General features: G+C 34.3%; 1 protein-coding gene across 24 annotated transcripts in view; it reads left to right on the top strand.

Annotated features, from left to right (window-relative positions):
- The window catches only part of HDAC9 (histone deacetylase 9), a 939894-nt gene that overhangs the window by 789395 nt on the left and 131876 nt on the right, over positions 1-18623 (top strand). For all 24 annotated transcript variants that reach the window (XM_019825556.2, XM_045053248.1, XM_045053242.1 and 21 more), the window contains one exon: positions 6363-6481. In XM_019825556.2, coding sequence (XP_019681115.1) covers positions 6363-6481 — 119 coding nt within the window. The remainder of the gene's footprint in view (positions 1-6362; positions 6482-18623) is intronic.

Below are 18623 nucleotides of genomic sequence, written 5' to 3' on the forward strand. Positions count from 1 at the left end.
TAATGGATTAAATTATTAGACATAGAATGGCTGAATGGAAACAAAAAAAAAAAAAGATCCAACAATATACTGCCTACAAGAGACACTTTAGCTATAAAGATGTACACAGACTGAGAGTGAAATAACAGAAAAAGATATTTCAAGCAAATAGTAACCATAAAAAACCAAAAGTAATGGTACTTACATCAGACAAAATAGACTTTAAACTGAAAATGGTAAAAAGAGACAAGATAACTATGTAATGATAAAGGGGTCACTACATCAAGACAATAAAACAAGTATAAATACTTATGCATTGGATTACCTAAATATGTAAAGCAAAAACTAGCAGAGCTAAAAGGAGAAATAAATGGTAATTTGATAATAGTTGAGGACTTCAATACTCCACTTTAAACAATAGATCAGTCATCTAGACAGAGAATCAATAAGAGCAAACTTGAATAATGCTATAGACCAAATGGATATAATAGACAAATACAGAACATTCTATCAATGACAGCAAAATACATTCTTCTCAAGCACACATGGAACATTTTCTAGGATAGACCATATGTTAGACCACATATAAGTCTTAGTAATTAAAGAATATTGAAATCATACCAAGTATCTTTTCTGACCACAATGGCATGAAACTAGAAATCATTAAGAAGAAGCTTGGAAAATTCATGAACACATGGAAATTAAACAGCACTGTCCTGAACAACCAGTGGATCAAAGAAGAAATCAATGGGGGAAATAAAAAGGCTTATTCAGACAAATGAAAATGGGAACATAACATACCAGGCTTTGTGGGATGCAACAGAAGCAGTTCTAAGAGGGAAATTTATAGAAATAAACACCTATATTAGCAAGCAAGAAAGATACCAAATAACCTAACGCTAAGGAACTAGAAAAAGAACAAACTGAGCATGAAGTTAGAAAAAGGAAAGAAATAATAGAGATTGGAGAATAAATAAAAGAGAAAACAGAAAAAGTAAGATTAACCAAAGTAAGAATTGCTGCTTTGAAAAGATAAAAAAAAAAAAAAAAGACATAGCTAGACCAACCAAGGAAAAAAGGTAAAATACCCAAATCAACAAAATTATAAAGTCAAAAGGAGACATTAAAACTGACATCACCAAAATTCAAAGGATGATAAGAGGCTATTGTGAATAACTATATGCTAACAAACTAAATAACCAGAAGGCATGAGAAATTTTCTAGAAGCATGCAGCTTACCAAGACTGTTCAGGAAGAAAGAGAAAATCTGAATAGATCGATTACTAGTAAGGAGATGAAATCAGTAACCAGAATCTCCCAACACAGAGAAGCCCAGGATCAGATGGCTTCACTGGTAAATTCTAGCTGGTGAAATTAACACAGATCTTTCTCAGACTCTTCCAAAAATTCCTTTTACAAGACTAAGCATTATCCAGAAAAAACAGAAAAGCACACTTAAACAAGTACTACAGGTAATATCCCTGATTACTATTGATGCAAAATGTTCAATGAAATACTACCAAACTGAATTCAGCAAAACATGAAAAAGGATCATTCACCATGATCAAGTGGGATTTATACCTAGAAAACAGGGATGGTTCAACACAGATAAATCAATCGATGTGACACATCACATTAACAGAATGAAAGAAAAGAACCATATGATTATATCAATAAATACAGAAAAAGCATTTATCAAAATTCAACATTGATTCATGATAAAAACTGAAAATTTCAGGCAAAGAAGGAACATATATCAATACAGTGAAGTCCGTGTATGACAAGCCCTCACTCAGGTAACATTGTTGAAATGTTGCAAGCTTTTCCTCTAACATCAGGAACAAAACAAGAGTGCCTACTTTCATCACTCCTATTCAAGATAGTACTAGAAGTTCTAGCTGGAACAATCAAGCAAAAAAGAAAAAAAAGTATCGGAATTGTAAAGGAAGAAGTAAAATTGTCTCTCTTTGCAGATGACATGATTTTATATATAGAAAATCTGAAAGACAACCAAAAACTGTTAGATCTAATCAGTGAATTCAGTAACGTTGCAGGATACAAAATTAACGAACAAAAATCACTAGCATTCTCTACACTAAAGTGAATTTTCTGAAAAAGAAATCAATCCCATTTACAATAGTATCAAAAATAATAATATATATAGATTCAATGTAATCTCTATCAAGATTCAATGGCATTTTTACAAAGGTAGAAGAAACACTCCTAAAATTGATATAGAACCACAAAAGACCCCAAGTATTCAAAGGAATCGAGCAAGAACAAAGCAGGAAGCATCACATTTCCTGATTTCAAGCTGTATTATAAAGCAAATTTATCAAAATAGTATGGTACTGGCACAAAAACAGAAAAATAGAACAATGGGACAGAATGCAGAACCCAGAAATAAATTCAAGCATTTACAGTCAACTAAAATTTGAGAAAGGAGCCAAGAATACTCAGTGAAAAAAGGACAGTCTCTTCCATAAGTGGTACTGTGATAAGTGGATATTCACACATAAAAGAATATATCACACATAAAAGAATGCATCACACATAAAAGAATATCTTATACCAGTCACAAAAATTAACTTGAAATGGATCAAAGACTTAAATGTAAGTCCTGAAACCATGAAACCCCTAGAGGAAAAACAGGAATAAGCCTTCTTAACATGAGCCCTGGTAACAGTTACTTGGATATGACACCTAAAGCACAAGCAACAAAATAAAAAGTAAATAAGTATGAGTACATCAAGCTTAAAAGCTTCTGCACAGTAAAAGAACCATCAACAAAATTAAAAAACAGCCTATGGAATGGGAAAAAATATTTGTAAGTCATATGTCTGATAAGGGGTTAATATCCAAAATGTATGAAGAACTCATACAACTCAAAAGCAAAAATACAAACAACCCAATTTTTGAAAATGGTCCCAAAGGACCTGAATAGACATTTTCTGAAAAAAAAAATATGCAAAATGCCAACAGGTACATGAAATGATACTCAATATCACTAATCATTAGGGAAATGCAAATTAATACCCCATTGAGATATAACCTCAGGTCTGTTAGATGGCCAGCATGAAAAAGACAAGAGAAAACAAACGCTGGCTTTGGTGTGGAGAAAATGGAAACCTTATGCACTGTTGGTGGAATTGTATATTGGTGCAGCCACAGTGGAAAACAGTATGGAGAATCCTCAAAAATTAAATATAGAACTACCATATGATCTGCTTCCACTTCTGACAATATATCCTAAGAAGATGAAAACACTAACTCAAAAAGAATGTGCACCCTCATTTTCAGAGCAGCATTGTTTATAATAGCCAACATATAGAAACTACCAAGCTTATGGAAGAATGGATAAAGAAATTATGGTATGTATATGGAATGGAATATTATTCAGCCATAAAAAAGAGGAAATCCTACCATTTACAACAACGTGGATGGAACTTGAAGGTGTTATGCTAAATGAGTGATGTAAGTCAGAGAAAGACAAACACTTTATGATCTCACTTATATGTGGAATCTAAAAAACAAAAAAAAAAAAAACAAGACAAACTCAGGAAAAGAGATCAGACTTGGGGTTATCAGAGGCAGAGTGTGGGGTCAAGAGGAATTAAAGGAAGGTGGTCAAAGGTACAAAATTCTAGTTAGAAGATAAGTAGGAGGGATGTAATGTACAACATGATGACTGTGGCTAACACTGCTGTATGATATACTGGAAAGAATTATGAAAGCTAATCCTGAGTTCTTATCATGAGGAGAATACTTCTTTCTTCTCTTTTTTATTTTATCTAGATGAGAAGGATGTTGGCTGAACATGTAGAGTTAATCATTTCAAAATACAGATAAGTCAAACCATTATGCTGGACACCTTAAACTAATACAGTTTTCTATGTCAATTACTTCTCAATAAGACAAAAAAAAAAAAAAGGAAAAAAAAATCTCTTAGACTGTTCTTTGTATGTTGACTTCCTAAATGTGTTCTTTAAGTGTGTGATCTGACATTGTCAATTTTTCGTGTCTCTATTTTGGTTATTCTTTATGAGAGAACTTATCAACTTTATCTTTTAAATAGTCTATTATATGTTTTGTTTGCTTTTTCTTCTTTTAGTAGTACTCACTTTTCATTTACTAGACGTACTGTTTTATGTCTTTGAGGATAATCCTAATTTTTGCAATTATAGTGTCTTCCCTGAATTTTCTCTGGTTTTCTGAGTTCTCTTTCTTTTGTTTGTTTGCATGTTAGTTTTGTTGTCTTTTATTCTGGAAATTTTCTTCAAACAATCCTTCATATTTGAGAAAAGGACACTGAAAAGATAAGTGGGAGCTCTGTATGTTGAGTGGGATTTTTGAGTAGGACATTCGCTCTGGGAAGACTGAGGAAAAAACCTGATTGTTGGTCTGAGTGACTCTCAAGTGTCAGTTTCTCTAGGTATTTTCTCTTTGGTCAGTTTGTTTCTCTAGGAAAAGAGAAAAGTCTTTCTTTTTGTAGCTTCCACTGCAGAACTTACACTTATGTTTTAATTTTCCTCTCTGTAGATTGTATCCATGTCTGTCATATATTCAAATTATATTGGCAATCCTTGTCTCCTTTACCGTATTTGTCCTTCAAAAATATATACATATATATTTAATGTCCATATGTAGAGAGAAGCCCTTATGGAGAAGATAGTGAGCTGTGCCTTGAAGGATGTTTACCCTTCAGTCAATCTTGCAACTGTAGAGGGGGAGAAACTTTTCCCAGAGAGGGAAAGGAGATGGAAAATTGGTTACTATGATGCATGTGATTGGATGACAACTTTGTTTAATCATCTACCCCCATATTTTCCTAGGAGTACTGCTTGTTTGCCAAAGGAGTACATAGGATTAATCATACTGAGTTCCTTGATAAAACACTCTTGATTCTTTGAGACCATTTATTCCAATATCCCAAATACATATATCACATGGTATTTCATTCATATGAAAGTAGTGAATTGGTAATGTGTAACAATTTATGAAAATTATAATGTAAGTGTTGGCATTGGGAAGGAAAAGGATTGAAGGTATCACTCCTGATAATGTAGCTTTATTAGAGATTCTTAATTATATTGAAGAATAAAATAATGAAACTGTACATCATAAACAAAATTAGGTTTTCACTTAGTTTCACTGGTGGCCTAACTCAGATGTGAGTGGCTTTCCAATTGTTAGAAAGACTACCTGTGAAAGTCACTTACATGCACACTTATGAGTTTGAAGTATTAAACTTTCATACTTTTATAATAGTAGTGGAATTATGAAAAACATTTTATTCATTTATATCTCTAGGTAAATTTCAAATAATTATCTTTTATAACTTCAACAACTTCTTATTTAAATTTTTAAGTGTAGAACTAATATGTGGTCACTGTAAAAATAGAGATTGGCAAACAAAAAAATTAAAAGAATTCAATTTTGTCACTACTTAAGGTTAACAATTTTAATATTTAGTACAGTTATTTCTATCTACTAAACACACAGTAGAGACCTTACCAATTTTTAAATTTGCTATTGTGGGCAGTTTCCCCATATTATTAAATAGTCTTTAAAAAATTGAATTTTAATAATGGAACATCGGTCTTGAATCCTACATTATTTTTTTATTCTATTTTATGAATCCCAGTAGCATCTATTGATCATTTTCTATCAAATCCAGCACTGAGGAAAAAGGGTTTAGGGTGTCCTGAGAAGGCTAAAGAGGTAAATGCTGAAGTGTCTGAGTAGGACCAGCAGGGGTTGCTGTCATGGATGAGGCTGCCACATTCCTGGTGTCTCTGACCTTAGACTCACTTAACATTATAGTCTGGATTCTATTAAAGGAATTTTGTGTTTTTCCTTTGCAGGAGTTACCCCCTACCATGACAAATATTTAAAAATGGTTTTTTTAAGTTGGAAAAGCAACTTTTTCTCAAAAGAAATTTATAGTTCAAATTTACACCAAGTTCTCACTAACTGGAGCAAGCCAGGTTTTCACTAAAGCTTCGACTTTCCTCTGTAAAACATTAGTCACTCCCTTGGAAGAAGCACTTTTTTTTATAGGCAGTGGGATAAAGCAGCCACAGATGTGCATGTAATATGATGGGCTTTAGAATGTACCTGTAAAGCTTTTTTTTTTTTTTTTTTTTTTTTTTTAATTTAGAGGAAAAAAAGATGAAAGAAAAAGACTGAATTGGGATGCTAAAATAACAGTGATTCACTATTAAGGAAATGATAACTTTTTGATCTCTTCAAATGGTGTTTTCTTTTCCCCTTCTCTTTTATTCTTGGGAAGTTCTTGAGGTTGTGCCAAGTCGTTTTCATTGCACAGTTTTTAAAGGTATTCACCATTCCCATGTGTAACTGGTTGCCTTTTTACTGTGTAGGACTGTAGTGACGCCTGTGGCCAAAGAGTTTGATCCAGACATGGTCCTAGTTTCCGCTGGATTTGATGCATTAGAGGGCCATGCCCCTCCTCTGGGGGGGTACAAGGTGACAGCAAAATGTGAGTATTATCTTTTAGGAATTTATGAAATGTTAAGACATAATAGGTCTTTAAAATGGACAGCACCTTTTACTTGTGTCTAGTATGCTTAGGTAAGACTTTTAAAAATAATTTAGATCATGTTTACTGTTCTGTCAGATTCATCTCTCTGTAGATGTTTGTCTTTAAGACAAACAAAGTTAAATAGTTTTCTTTGTTAGACTTGATGAGGCATTTCAGAACCTTTATGTTTTCCCAGAGTCCCGTTTTGCTACTTAAAGGGAGAAGTGATAGGACTTCTGTTTAAAATACATTAAAAGACTTGAAAGGTCATGAGTCTAGAAAAGCTACTGGGCTTTTTGCAAAGAGAATGGAAGTCACTGTTTTTATTCCATTGTACATGTGGTAAAAATTTGTGTTTCCTAATAATACTATCTATGGTCTTGTGGGTTTGAAAGCAAAAGGTATAGTTCCCCTTACTCAGCAGCTCTCTACAAGTGTGTAGACAATGCTCAGGATCTCTACTGGTCTTCTTTTGTGTTGCACAGATTAACTTTTTGGCTGTGTTCCTTAGCATTTGCCATGTGTTCTACTACACACCAAATGAATAAATGAATTTTGTGTTATACATTCATTTACATAATGTGACCTAATGGAATCTGGCTAGAAAGAGGCTTTCTTCAAGAACAATCCCCATGCTCTCTGAATGTGAAAATAAGGCATACATATAGTCCACACACACAAATGTATGCTGGCACTCTGGATATGTATAAAAAAAGAAGGAAAAAAAGCAGAATTACACAAAGAATCGGATCAACTATTGTGTATTTTAATGGGGGTTGAAAACAAATAAAAGCAACCTAAGTAGTTTTTAAGTGTGAGAGATGAGTTTAGAGCAAGTGTGTTTTATTAATTTAAAAAGAACCAAAGAACCAGCACCATGCCAATCTTTGTTTTTAGTTGGCTTCTCATGTGAGAGAGTTTTCTGCACTCTAATTGTTCCAGTAACATTGTTAGGTAGTAGCTATATTTAACATCTATTATTTACCCAGGGTTTTCGGTGCCTCATTGTCTATTGAAAACATATTGAAAGAGGCAACTCCACAAACACAAACAAAGTGTAATAATTCACAAGTTTGGTAAAATAGAATAGAGAGGTGTTTGGTTTTATCAGATGTCTTTATGATCCCTTTTCTTTCTTCATGAAATTCCACTGAAGTGTATCCTTCCACTGCAGATAGACCTCTTTAGCATCAAGACTGCTGAAGAGTTTAGTCTGAAAAAAAAAAAAAGAGCTATACCCCAAGTTGAGATAAACCCAAACAATGGAAAACACATGGAGCAAAGACACAAATCTAGAAAAGGTGTTCCTTGCTATTAAATCCAAAAATCTCCCTCCAGAAGGAGGAATGTTTGTATTTGGGTCTTTCTTCCTGCCAAGGAGGCAAGTTGTAATGAGTCCATTTCTGGGCACTAGCTGCAAGGAACTAATCTTTTTGTTTTCTCTTTTGTACATTTTTTTAGCAAGTGAAGTTCAAATATCAAATATCATCTTGGAAGGTATAATAGAAAGTAGTAGTAGTGTCATTTATGTTAGGCATAGAAACATGGTTTCTCCTTATTTTAGCTTCAGTGTAATGCACCAGGACCTTTATTATGTTGTGTTTCTTTATCCATTTTGGGGGAAGCTCTTCATTGCTTTCTGTGCCAGGACAAGTTTGTCTATAATCTCTCCAGCCTTTTAACCCTCTTTGTCTGTTTTCCCTTCTTATATCTTTTCTACTCAACATACCATATGTTTCCTTACAAGGTGACTTGCTTCCTAAGAAACATATACAGACATAAATTTTAACTGATTTATAATTGGCCCTCTCTTGAGTACATACAGTTTAATAAGGAAAAGATAGACGATGAGGAAAGGATATACTAGAACTCAGAGATTGTAGTAGAACCTATCTAAAACATTCACATATTTCATAGGTGAGAAAACTATTTTACCATCTGAAATAATTGGGGTTAAAATCAAAGTGTTTACTCTGAATTTGTAGTTAGATAATATTGCATGAGGCTTTCACTGGATTTTTTCCACTAAAGAGGACAGTGTTTCATAAAATGCTTGAGAATAGAGTACTTGGATGCATACTGCAGAGGCCATTTTGGTGCCCTAGACCCTTAATTCCACAAGCACAGTCTGTGATCGACACTGACTAGTCCCCAGATACTTAAATGAAAAACCACAGAGCATCACATCTGGGCAACTGTTTGTATGTGTCATCTCATACAGGCCTGAGTATGCCAGCTATATTTTCTAGAGATGCTGCCATAATTAGGTAGAGGTTAGGATTACCAGACAGCTGTATAGTTATTCCCCAAATAGCTCACCCCTGTGTCTCTTTGTTCTTTCTCTAACCACCTGGCAGATGCATTTATGTTGTTTTGATTTGAAAGTTCTCCACAGGCGATCAATATAGGTCCTTCATTGTCCTATGCCAGAAGTCATTCTCCATTTGAGAGGAGTCCCTAAATGACGCTAGAAATAGGCTAAAGCCTATAGTGAAAAGTAGGTAGAAATTACAGAAACAAATCCATCTCCTAATGTTTTCCACCTAAAGTCATCTCTGCCCCAAGTAGAATATCCAAGGATTTTAGAAAATGGTTTGGAAGATATTATTGTGTCAGAAATGCTAAAATTTTACTGTCATAGCACATTGAATAATCTTTTAAAATAGTTTTGTTTAATATCCCTGAATGTAAAAAGGTGAATTAAGTCAAAACAACTAGTGTTTTCATGTGTATTTGGATATCTAGTTAGCTGTCTGATTTTTTTAAAAAAGAATTGGTTGATACTATGGCAAAAATTTCAGTTCAAACAAAAAGGTGATTTAAATTAAAGCTGATTCTTGGCTAGTACTATTTTTCTTCCTTCTTCTTTTCTCCTCTCATTTCTTTACATATTAAATGTTCTCTACAACAAAATATTCATATTTGTGCTAAAGTTTTAAATTGTCTGTATTAGCTATTTAAAATCTATGCTATTGTTTCAATTAACCACCAGAATTAAGGCCTACATTGAAAAGAACAAGTATCTTTGTATCCTACCGTAAATACTACATCAAATTTTATCATGAAGTTCTAAGTGTATCTTTTTAAAATACTCTCATACAGGAGCTCTTGGGTGGCTCAGTCAGTTAAACCCTTAATATTGACTCAGATCATGATCTCAAGGTTCATGAGGTGGAGCCCTGTATTGGGCTCCGCACTGACTGTGGAGACTGCTTGGGATTGTCTCTCTCCCTGTCTCTGCCCCACCTGTGCTCACTCTCTCTCTTGCACGCTCTCTCAAAATAAATAAATAAATAAACATTAAAAATTATTTAAAATACTATCATTCAGACCTAATACCTTTAGGTTACAGTTTAAGAAGGTTGGCATGACAATTAAGTGTCATGTTCCAACAATAAAATTAATTCACTAGATTGCAACACCCCCTGGGTTTGTGATTTGTCAACATTAAAAAGAATAGTTTCTTCAGTTCAGATTAATTTACAACAAAATATATATTTTATTTCTTTTCAACATGTTTATATATTCTCTGTTTTCATTTCCTTTGCATAGTGAACTATGTGTAAATTTCTTTCATTGTGTGAATAACAATTTTTCCTTTATTTGGAATAATTCAGAAGTCATTGTGGGGGCACCTGGGTGGCTCATTTGGTTAAGTGTCCAACTTTGGCTCAGGTCATAATCTCATGGTTCATGACTTCAATCTCCACGTTGGATTCTATACTGACAGCTCGGATCCTGGAGCTTGCTTTGTCTCCCTCTGTCTCTGCCCCTCGCCTGCTCACACTCTATCTCTCTCTCAAAAATAAATAAACATTAAAGAAAACTTTTAAAAAAGTCATTTTGAGATGATAGCCATGTCTGATAAAAAAATATATGTTCCTTTTACAAACAGAGCATTTTTATAGTTCTTTAGATAGTAACTATTTGCCTCAGCAAATAAATAAATGTTATTTTGATATGTAAAGCAAATAAATAAATGCTTTTTTGACATGTAAAGAACATCTATTAGTTGGCGGGGGGGGGGTGGTGGAGATCAAATAACATATCTTAGTCTTGAATTACCATCTTCTTTTTGATACAGTGTTTTATCCTTTTTCGTGATCCTCTTACTCCTTTTATCCCACTGTGAATGTCTGCCTGGCAGGGAGAGAGCACTGTGGTGAAGCAGATACCTATATAAATGAATTCATACTTAGCTTTGAATTTTACCTGAGGAAGTATAAAAAATCCTTGATTAGTCAATCCTTCAAAAATAAGTCTCTAAGAAGTTGTGTGTTAAACCAGTCAACAAATAAGTGCCAAGAAATAAACTTGTTAAGTATACGAGGCTATGTCAGTCTATTTCATCAGCTTATGATGGATGTATGTGCTTCATACCCCTGTGTCTACAGAATGTATGGTTCAAAATGTCCTCTGTCCACACATTTTATTTGTCCACAGAATCGAAAGCAGACTGAGCCAGAACTAAATATATTTTAGTGAATGTGGATTTTTTTCTTGTTCTCTTACCGATGATTCTACCCCTATCTTAACATGTCCATGGCTCTCCTCTGTCTCTAATTTTCTCCCCATTATCAAAACCTAGAAAGAACTTGATCCCATTCACTTGCATGTTTTATTTACTACTTGATTATATATTTTTTAATTAAATTTCTTTTTTACATTTTGTTTATTTTTGAGAGAGAGAGAGAGACAGAGCGCAAGTGGGGGAGAGGCAGAGAGGGAGACACAGAATCCCAAGCAGGCTCTAGGCTCTGAGCTGTCAGCACAGAGCCCAATGCGGGGCTTGAACTCACAGACTGTGAGATCATGACCTGAGCTGAAGTCAGACACCCAACCAACTGAGCCACTCAGGCACCCCTGATTATGTATTTTTTTAATGAGAGGGTATTTCAGCTAATGTGATAGTTCTGTTTGGCAGTTGCATCTTTTATTATTTATCTATAATTGTGTAATCAATGCTTTATATTCTTATGGTGGAATTTCAGTCCGTAGCAAACAGGCATAGAGAAAAGGAGTGTCTGAAAGACACTAACCAAATGCCATTTCATGAAGGATGAACTTTAAGCCTGAACTGCTTCAGTTCTTTTATATTAGGGTGGAAACTGAGGGAATATTATGTATAACTAATTACTCAAAAGCATCCTCCCATCCACTACCATCAGATTAACCTCTGTTACACATTTCTGTGCTATTTCCCCAGAAGCTGGACCAGTGCCTGGCACATTTTCTAAATAATTTCCTTTTTTTTTTTTTTATGAGTAAAGCTAAATGAACTCATGATCTTTTAAGCAAGTCAGATGCTTTCTTCCAGTATATTTGATGCTACTTGAATTAGGATTTCATGGGGGTTTTTTGTTTGTTTGTTTTGCTGTTTTTTTGTTTGTAAGTGCTGTGCCTCTATCACTGCCACTTCTTTCCAAGGCTTAGACGACATATTCATGTTTCTTACAGTATTTTAACTAACACAAACCTGTGTTTCTGACAATGGTCACTTGTTCAACATTTCCCTTTAATAGAAATTGTGTTGAAAATAGTATAAATATTAATGGGGGAAGTCACAGTTTCCTTGTAGCAGTAGGCCTTGCACAAAAGCACTGAGTTCCAGCTGTTAGTACCTACTAGAATCTAGATGGTTAAGATAACTCATTTCATCTCTGTTCAGAAAAGCAGGACAGTGGAAGAGTGAATTCTTCAAATAACAAACCAGAAGTAAAGATGAAAAATTAAAGGAAAGTACAGAAGAGCTCATTCTGGTGTCAGAAGATCTATGTTCAAATCTCCACTTTGTCTCTCACTAATTTTGTAATCAAATTAGTTTCCTTTTATTTATTTTGAGAGAGAGGGAGGGAAAGAGAGAGAATTTCAAGGAGCAATGCGAGGCTTGAACTCACAAACCATGACATCATGACCTGAGCCCAAAACAAGAGTCAGACGCTTAACATACTGAGCCACTCAGATGCCTCTCAAATTAGTTTCCTAATCAGAAGCAAATATGGGAGAGTTAGAGAGATAATACTTATACCTACAACATAAGGAATAAATTATTAAGTATTATGAGTTAATAGTTATGAGTTAATAGTTTTGAATTTTCTTGTTGATATCATTTCAACAAATCTAAACATTCACCAAAAGTCTGGGTAGTTAGATGATGTATTTAAACACAAAATATACAACCCAAATGTTATAGCTTGAAAAATATTTGAGACTCGAACAAAATGGAAAGAGAATAGCCAGAAGTCCTAGGAAACTGTGCAAGATTCTAGATAAATAGTAGTGTATGGTCCATTCATTTGAAAGTCAGGTTGGTAAGAGAAGTGCCTACATCTCATTTCCATATCCATATGCATTCCTTTTTTGTAATAAATATGGGGGTATTCGAATAAATGGCAATGCTTTTAAAAGAAAATAATGCATTATTATTTTGTGATGAGGATAACTTAGGCTATACCTGCCTAAAAGCTGGCAGTTTGTTTTGGTGTATTGAGGTGTACTTGGATTGTGACATTATTAATATACTCATCCAGAGTGAGTTAACCAGTGATGCATTTTTAGCAATTAAACTATCTGAAATACAGCTGAAAATCAGAAAATAAATAGCACTTCTGAAATGCAAAAATAGATGCAGAAAGCACATTTATAAAGGTATAGACCCATCTTCTTGTCCTTGCTAAGATTCTACTTAACTTCTTACATATATAACCAGGGTACCTGATTGTCTATCTGATTTTACATCCTGCAGCAGATTTAAGGAGCCATTTGGAAGCAGAGGTAGATGAGTGGATGACAGGTATATTTCTGTCTCTGAAGTTCTTAAATTTGGGTCCACAGACCTCCTAGGAGTCCATGGATAGAATTAATGGGGCTCATGAACTTGAATAAAAAAAATTACATTATTATTTTTTAGTAAAACAGTTACTTGCCCCTTATTAGCTGTATGAATTTAGGAAGGTATTTGTTTTCATTATAAATGTAGGCAACAAACCATAACAATATGAGTAAAGCAGATGATTTTATCACCAATAGAAATGATAGCTATTTTCATATCACTTTATTGCTGTGTAGGTATTTCCAATAGTTACTCTTATCATTACTTGGAAGTGATGGTATATATCAGACCTGCTGCTCAATTGTTATTTGATGCACTAATATAGAATTGTATGTATTATGCCATGGCTTTCCCCCATATTTTGGTAGTTATTTTCAGTATAATAATTGCCTTTGGTATCTGTGTACTTTATTTTATGCATTTAAAAACATTCTGAGAAGGGATCCATAGGCTTCACTTCAAATACACACATATCTGTATGCATGTACACATGCACTTGCATGCACACACACACACACACACACACACATAATCTTTACTTAGAGACATCGTTTGTTTATATTTGCTAATTTGCTTTTCACATTATGCTTGGCATAGTTATTCTGTTATATAAAGTCCACGTCTGAAGCAAACCCTGAAAAAAATATTGAGTGTTCAGTTTTTCCAAGGATTTCTTGTCTGTAAAACAAACTTAAGATATGTCTCACATTGCAAAATCTTCATGTCTTGTACATGGAAGTCACACAATTACTAAGCTTCACATCAATAATCTGTACATCATATGTCTTCTTTTTAGGAAGAATAAAGTAATGGAATCCAGGAATTCAGAAATTTTGTTTAAAATTATACACTCATTTTTAGATTTTCAAAAAAGTTTTGCATGATTTAAAAGATGAATAATAAAAAAGAATTATATAACAAATTCATTATTTCCACCATTTAAAATTGGCAACAGCTAAATATTTTTATTATATTTGTTCCAAGTCTTTTGTTTGTAAAATAAATAAAACTTGCAGATGAATGTGAGCTCCACATTAATCACTGACCCTATGTCCTATCCCCCTTCCCTTCTTAACCACTGTCATAATTTGTGTTCTTTCCAGCATACACACCCACTACAATAATATTTTAGTGTGTATGTTTTTAAATTTACCATGTATAGCAAAAGGTAAGCATGATCATTCTGTTCATATAGTTTATGAAACTTGCTTTTTTTGCTTTAAAATAATTTTGATATACACCCATGAATATATATCTTTTTTTCAAAAAATATTTATTTTGCGAGAGAGAATGGGAGCAAGCAACTGGGGAGGGACAGAGAGAGAGAGAGAGAGAGAGAGAGAGAGAGAGAGAGAGAGAGAGAATCTCAAGCAGGCTCCACAGTCAGGGCAGAGCCCAGTGGGAGGCTCAACCTCACGAACCATGAGATCATGATCTAAGCTGAGAGATCAAGAGTTGGACACTCAACTGACTGAACCACCCAGGTGCCACTGCGTATCTTTTAATTTCTGTGTATTAGGCATTTATGGACATATACCATCATGTATTTTGTCTATTCTCCCATTAATGGATCTTTAAGTTGTTTCCAGTTTTCATTATAAACAATGTTTAGGTGAATATCCTTTTACAAGTCTTCTTTTTCTGACATTGACTTTTTTAGTCAGGTTGGACATTTGTTTCTTCTTCAGTATATAGCACTTATGGGTGCCTGACTGGCTCAACAGTAGAACAGGTGACTCTTGACTTTGGGGTCATGAGTTCAAGCTCCATTTTGGGCATAGAAATTAGTTAAAACAAACAAACAAACAAGTATATGGCAGTAAGTAACACTTAAAAACATGGAAGGAGATGAAGGAAAGAATTCCTTCTCCCTTCTTTACCTATTCCTTAAACCACAGTCCATATCCCTTGTTTTTTACAAACACATAACCCAAACAACTAATCTTGCTTCTTTACCTTTTTACACTTTGTGTATCATACCACTTTTTTCCAATTAAAAGTGGCAGAGAGGATGTTGTTGTGTACTAATATGCTTCAAGTCTAATATGAACTTAAGGGGAAAACATGGATTAGAAGTCATTTAATAGATAAATAATTATTTTCAGGTGTTTTCCAACAGTACTTTGGGAATTAAATTGAAATTGAAAAGACTTTCTACTCAAAGCTAACCCAGTTGACTATCCTATCAGTGACTATGGAGGGCACTATGACCCTGAGGTTGAAAGCCCAGTCTGGTCATCCAGTAGATGAGTCATAATCCTGGGCTGGCCTTAGAATGACCACAGGAATGTCACTCAAGTCTTGAAGATTGTTTTCTTTACTGGAAGGAGACATTAATTTCATTTTGGCAGTGCTGTTGTTAATAGATGATAGAGTAATACCTGCTGGCCATCATTGAGTTTTCACTCTGTGGTACGTACTATACACACAACTTCTGTGCATTATCTCATTTCATTTTTATGATTAAGTGAGATAATATATATAAAGCATCCTTTTTTGTATTTTTGTATTATTATATTCTTTGATCTTCTTACTACCTTGAAATCACTAAAAAGGATTTAGTAGTCATTTACAATTCTAATTTTTAAAAAAGTGACAGGAAAAAATAAGTGACTGTTTAAAATCATGAAGCTGAAGAATAGGAAAATCACAACTTGATCTCATGTCTTTTTTTTTTTTCAATGTTTATTTATTTTTGGGACAGAGAGAGACAGAGCATGAACGGGGGAGGGGCAGAGAGAGAGGGAGACACAGAATCAGAAACAGGCTCCAGGCTCTGAGCCATCAGCCCAGAGCCTGATGCGGGGCTCGAACTCACGGACCGCGAGATCCTGACCTGGCTGAAGTCGGACGCTTAACCGACTGCGCCACCCAGGCGCCCCTCTCATGTCTTTTAACTTCCAGCTTAACATATTTTCTACTTGGCTCAACAAGTTATTAAAAATATCCCAAATAAATTGGTAGAGCTTTTAATTGCTATAGAAACTTATTCTGAATTGCAAAAATACAGAAAATAAAAAGAAATTTCACCAACAATAAATTTATTTGAATACAATTTTCGAAGTCAAAAAAGTAGGTGAAGGTTTTCAGATATATGGGAGCTTACCAGTTTGTAGATAATATTTACTATTTTTCATGGGACATTCTGCCTAAGAATCAGTCAGGAACTTAGTCTTTGGCCCAAAATTCCCACATACCAGACTCCTTGTTGTACTCATGACCAAGTACATGGCCCCCTGCAAAGACAGGGGAAAGTGGATTTACAGGAGATTTATATTCATAAATGTCCTATGCAACATAGTTCCTTGTAACAGTCAACATAAAGAAGCAACATAGCCAGTTAAGAAGGAAAAATGCCAGCATATTAAAAAAATAACAAATCAGTTTTAGAAATGATTTTATTTTGAAATGACAGCCAAAATTTTATTCAATGAGTGCTTCATGTTTTACTATTACCCTGCCTTCATTTTCTCACTCAATTGCCTGTTTCCTTACACCACATGACAACTCAGATACCAAATTGTAGAAGAATATTTTCCATCTGTAGTGCTTAGTTACTGATGTCATGAAACAATCCTTAGGCTAGGATGACTACTATTTAGCTTTGAAGAGCAAAATTACTGTAACTCTTTTATAACTGGGGCCAGATCAACATTGCTTTTGAGAAGAAAATACATAAGCAGAGTTTTCCCTGAAAGAGGATTCCAGCTGCAACTGTAGAATAAAATGTGGACTATATTTCATTGATACTAAGATGCACTGTTTCATAATATAGCATGTCTGAATTGGGATGCTTCTTACATTTGATGGCATTTCATTGTTAGATGAGCACTTTTTTTTATTTTTAATTTTCATAGTGGTATATAAAAAACAGTCACAATTATTTTGTGCTATATTTGATGACATGTTAGATTTGACAAAATATAGGATTTTGCTCTTTGAGATGTTGTTTTAAAAATCCCAAAGGCCATACTAAAATTACAGCTTAGATACCCATTTTATATTCCCTGTCTAGGCTTCCAGGGATTGAGTAGAGTTGTGAGAAAGTAAAAAAATAAAATAGCAATATAAAACAAATGAACAAACAAAAAACATGATCAGGGAGAAATTTTAAGTTAGTGGATTCTCATCATGTGACTTTGCTTTTAGCTAAGACAAAAATTGTCCTTCCTTGGCCTGAAATCTCCATCTGACTCCTTATTTTGATGGTCACTCTAACTAAAACAGTTGGTTTCCAGTTCATTTTACAAATCAAATCAATAGAAAATAGAAACTGTTAGTCAAACAATTTGTTAAGTAATGTCATAAGTCAGTACCAGTACTATGAGCGTATGCGCCAGTTATGTGACTGAGAATTATCTACTACTGTGTGCAGTGATGAAGTTATTAAAGAAATTATAAGGAATTAGTGTATACTTTTAACCTACAGGAAGTTTTTCTCACACTACTCATGAGCTGGAGACAGTCATGATGGTCTAGCACACTGGTTTCCAAACTGGGAAGCAGCAGCATCACCTGGTGGCCTTGTTAGGCTTGCTGAGCCTCTCTCCTAGAATATTTGATTCATTAGGTCTGAAATTGGGCCTGCAATTTGCATTTGTAAGTTCCCAGGTGATGCTAATATTTCTGGGCTAGGAGCCAAATTTTGAGAACTACTGGGCTAGTTATAGGAAGAAAAAACACAGGATTTGGATTTAGTTGATCTATAATTTGGGTCTAATTGGCTACCAATTCACTTTTCTGTGTCTTAATGCTCTTGTCTCTCAAACAGAAATGATACAAATTATATTGTTTGGGCTAAATATAGGGCTGTTATTATGTACAATAAAATAAGGTAAAGGAATAAATGAAAAAATGCTTTCCAATATGTGACACTCTAAATATAATGAGATATCAATGATACTATGCCAATTAAATTTGGGGATAATTGTTTTCATACACCTGAGCTGTGTTCACATGTCAAATTACTTTTGCAATCTTATATGGAAATAAATACTAGTATTTAGTTACTTTGAAATGTTTAAGTACTTTTTTTAAATTTTTTTTTCAACGTTTTTATTTATTTTTGGGACAGAGAGAGACAGAGCATGAACGGGGGAGGGGCAGAGAGAGAGGGAGACACAGAATGGGAAACAGGCTCCAGGCTCTGAGCCATCAGCCCAGAGCCTGACGCGGGGCTGAACTCACGGACCGCGAGATCGTGACCTGGCTAAAGTTGGACGCTTAACCGACTGCGCCACCCAGGCGCCCCTTAAGTACTTTTTAAAA

Source organism: Felis catus, chromosome A2 (genome assembly GCF_018350175.1).
Source record: "Felis catus isolate Fca126 chromosome A2, F.catus_Fca126_mat1.0, whole genome shotgun sequence".
Taxonomy (NCBI): domain Eukaryota; kingdom Metazoa; phylum Chordata; class Mammalia; order Carnivora; family Felidae; genus Felis; species Felis catus.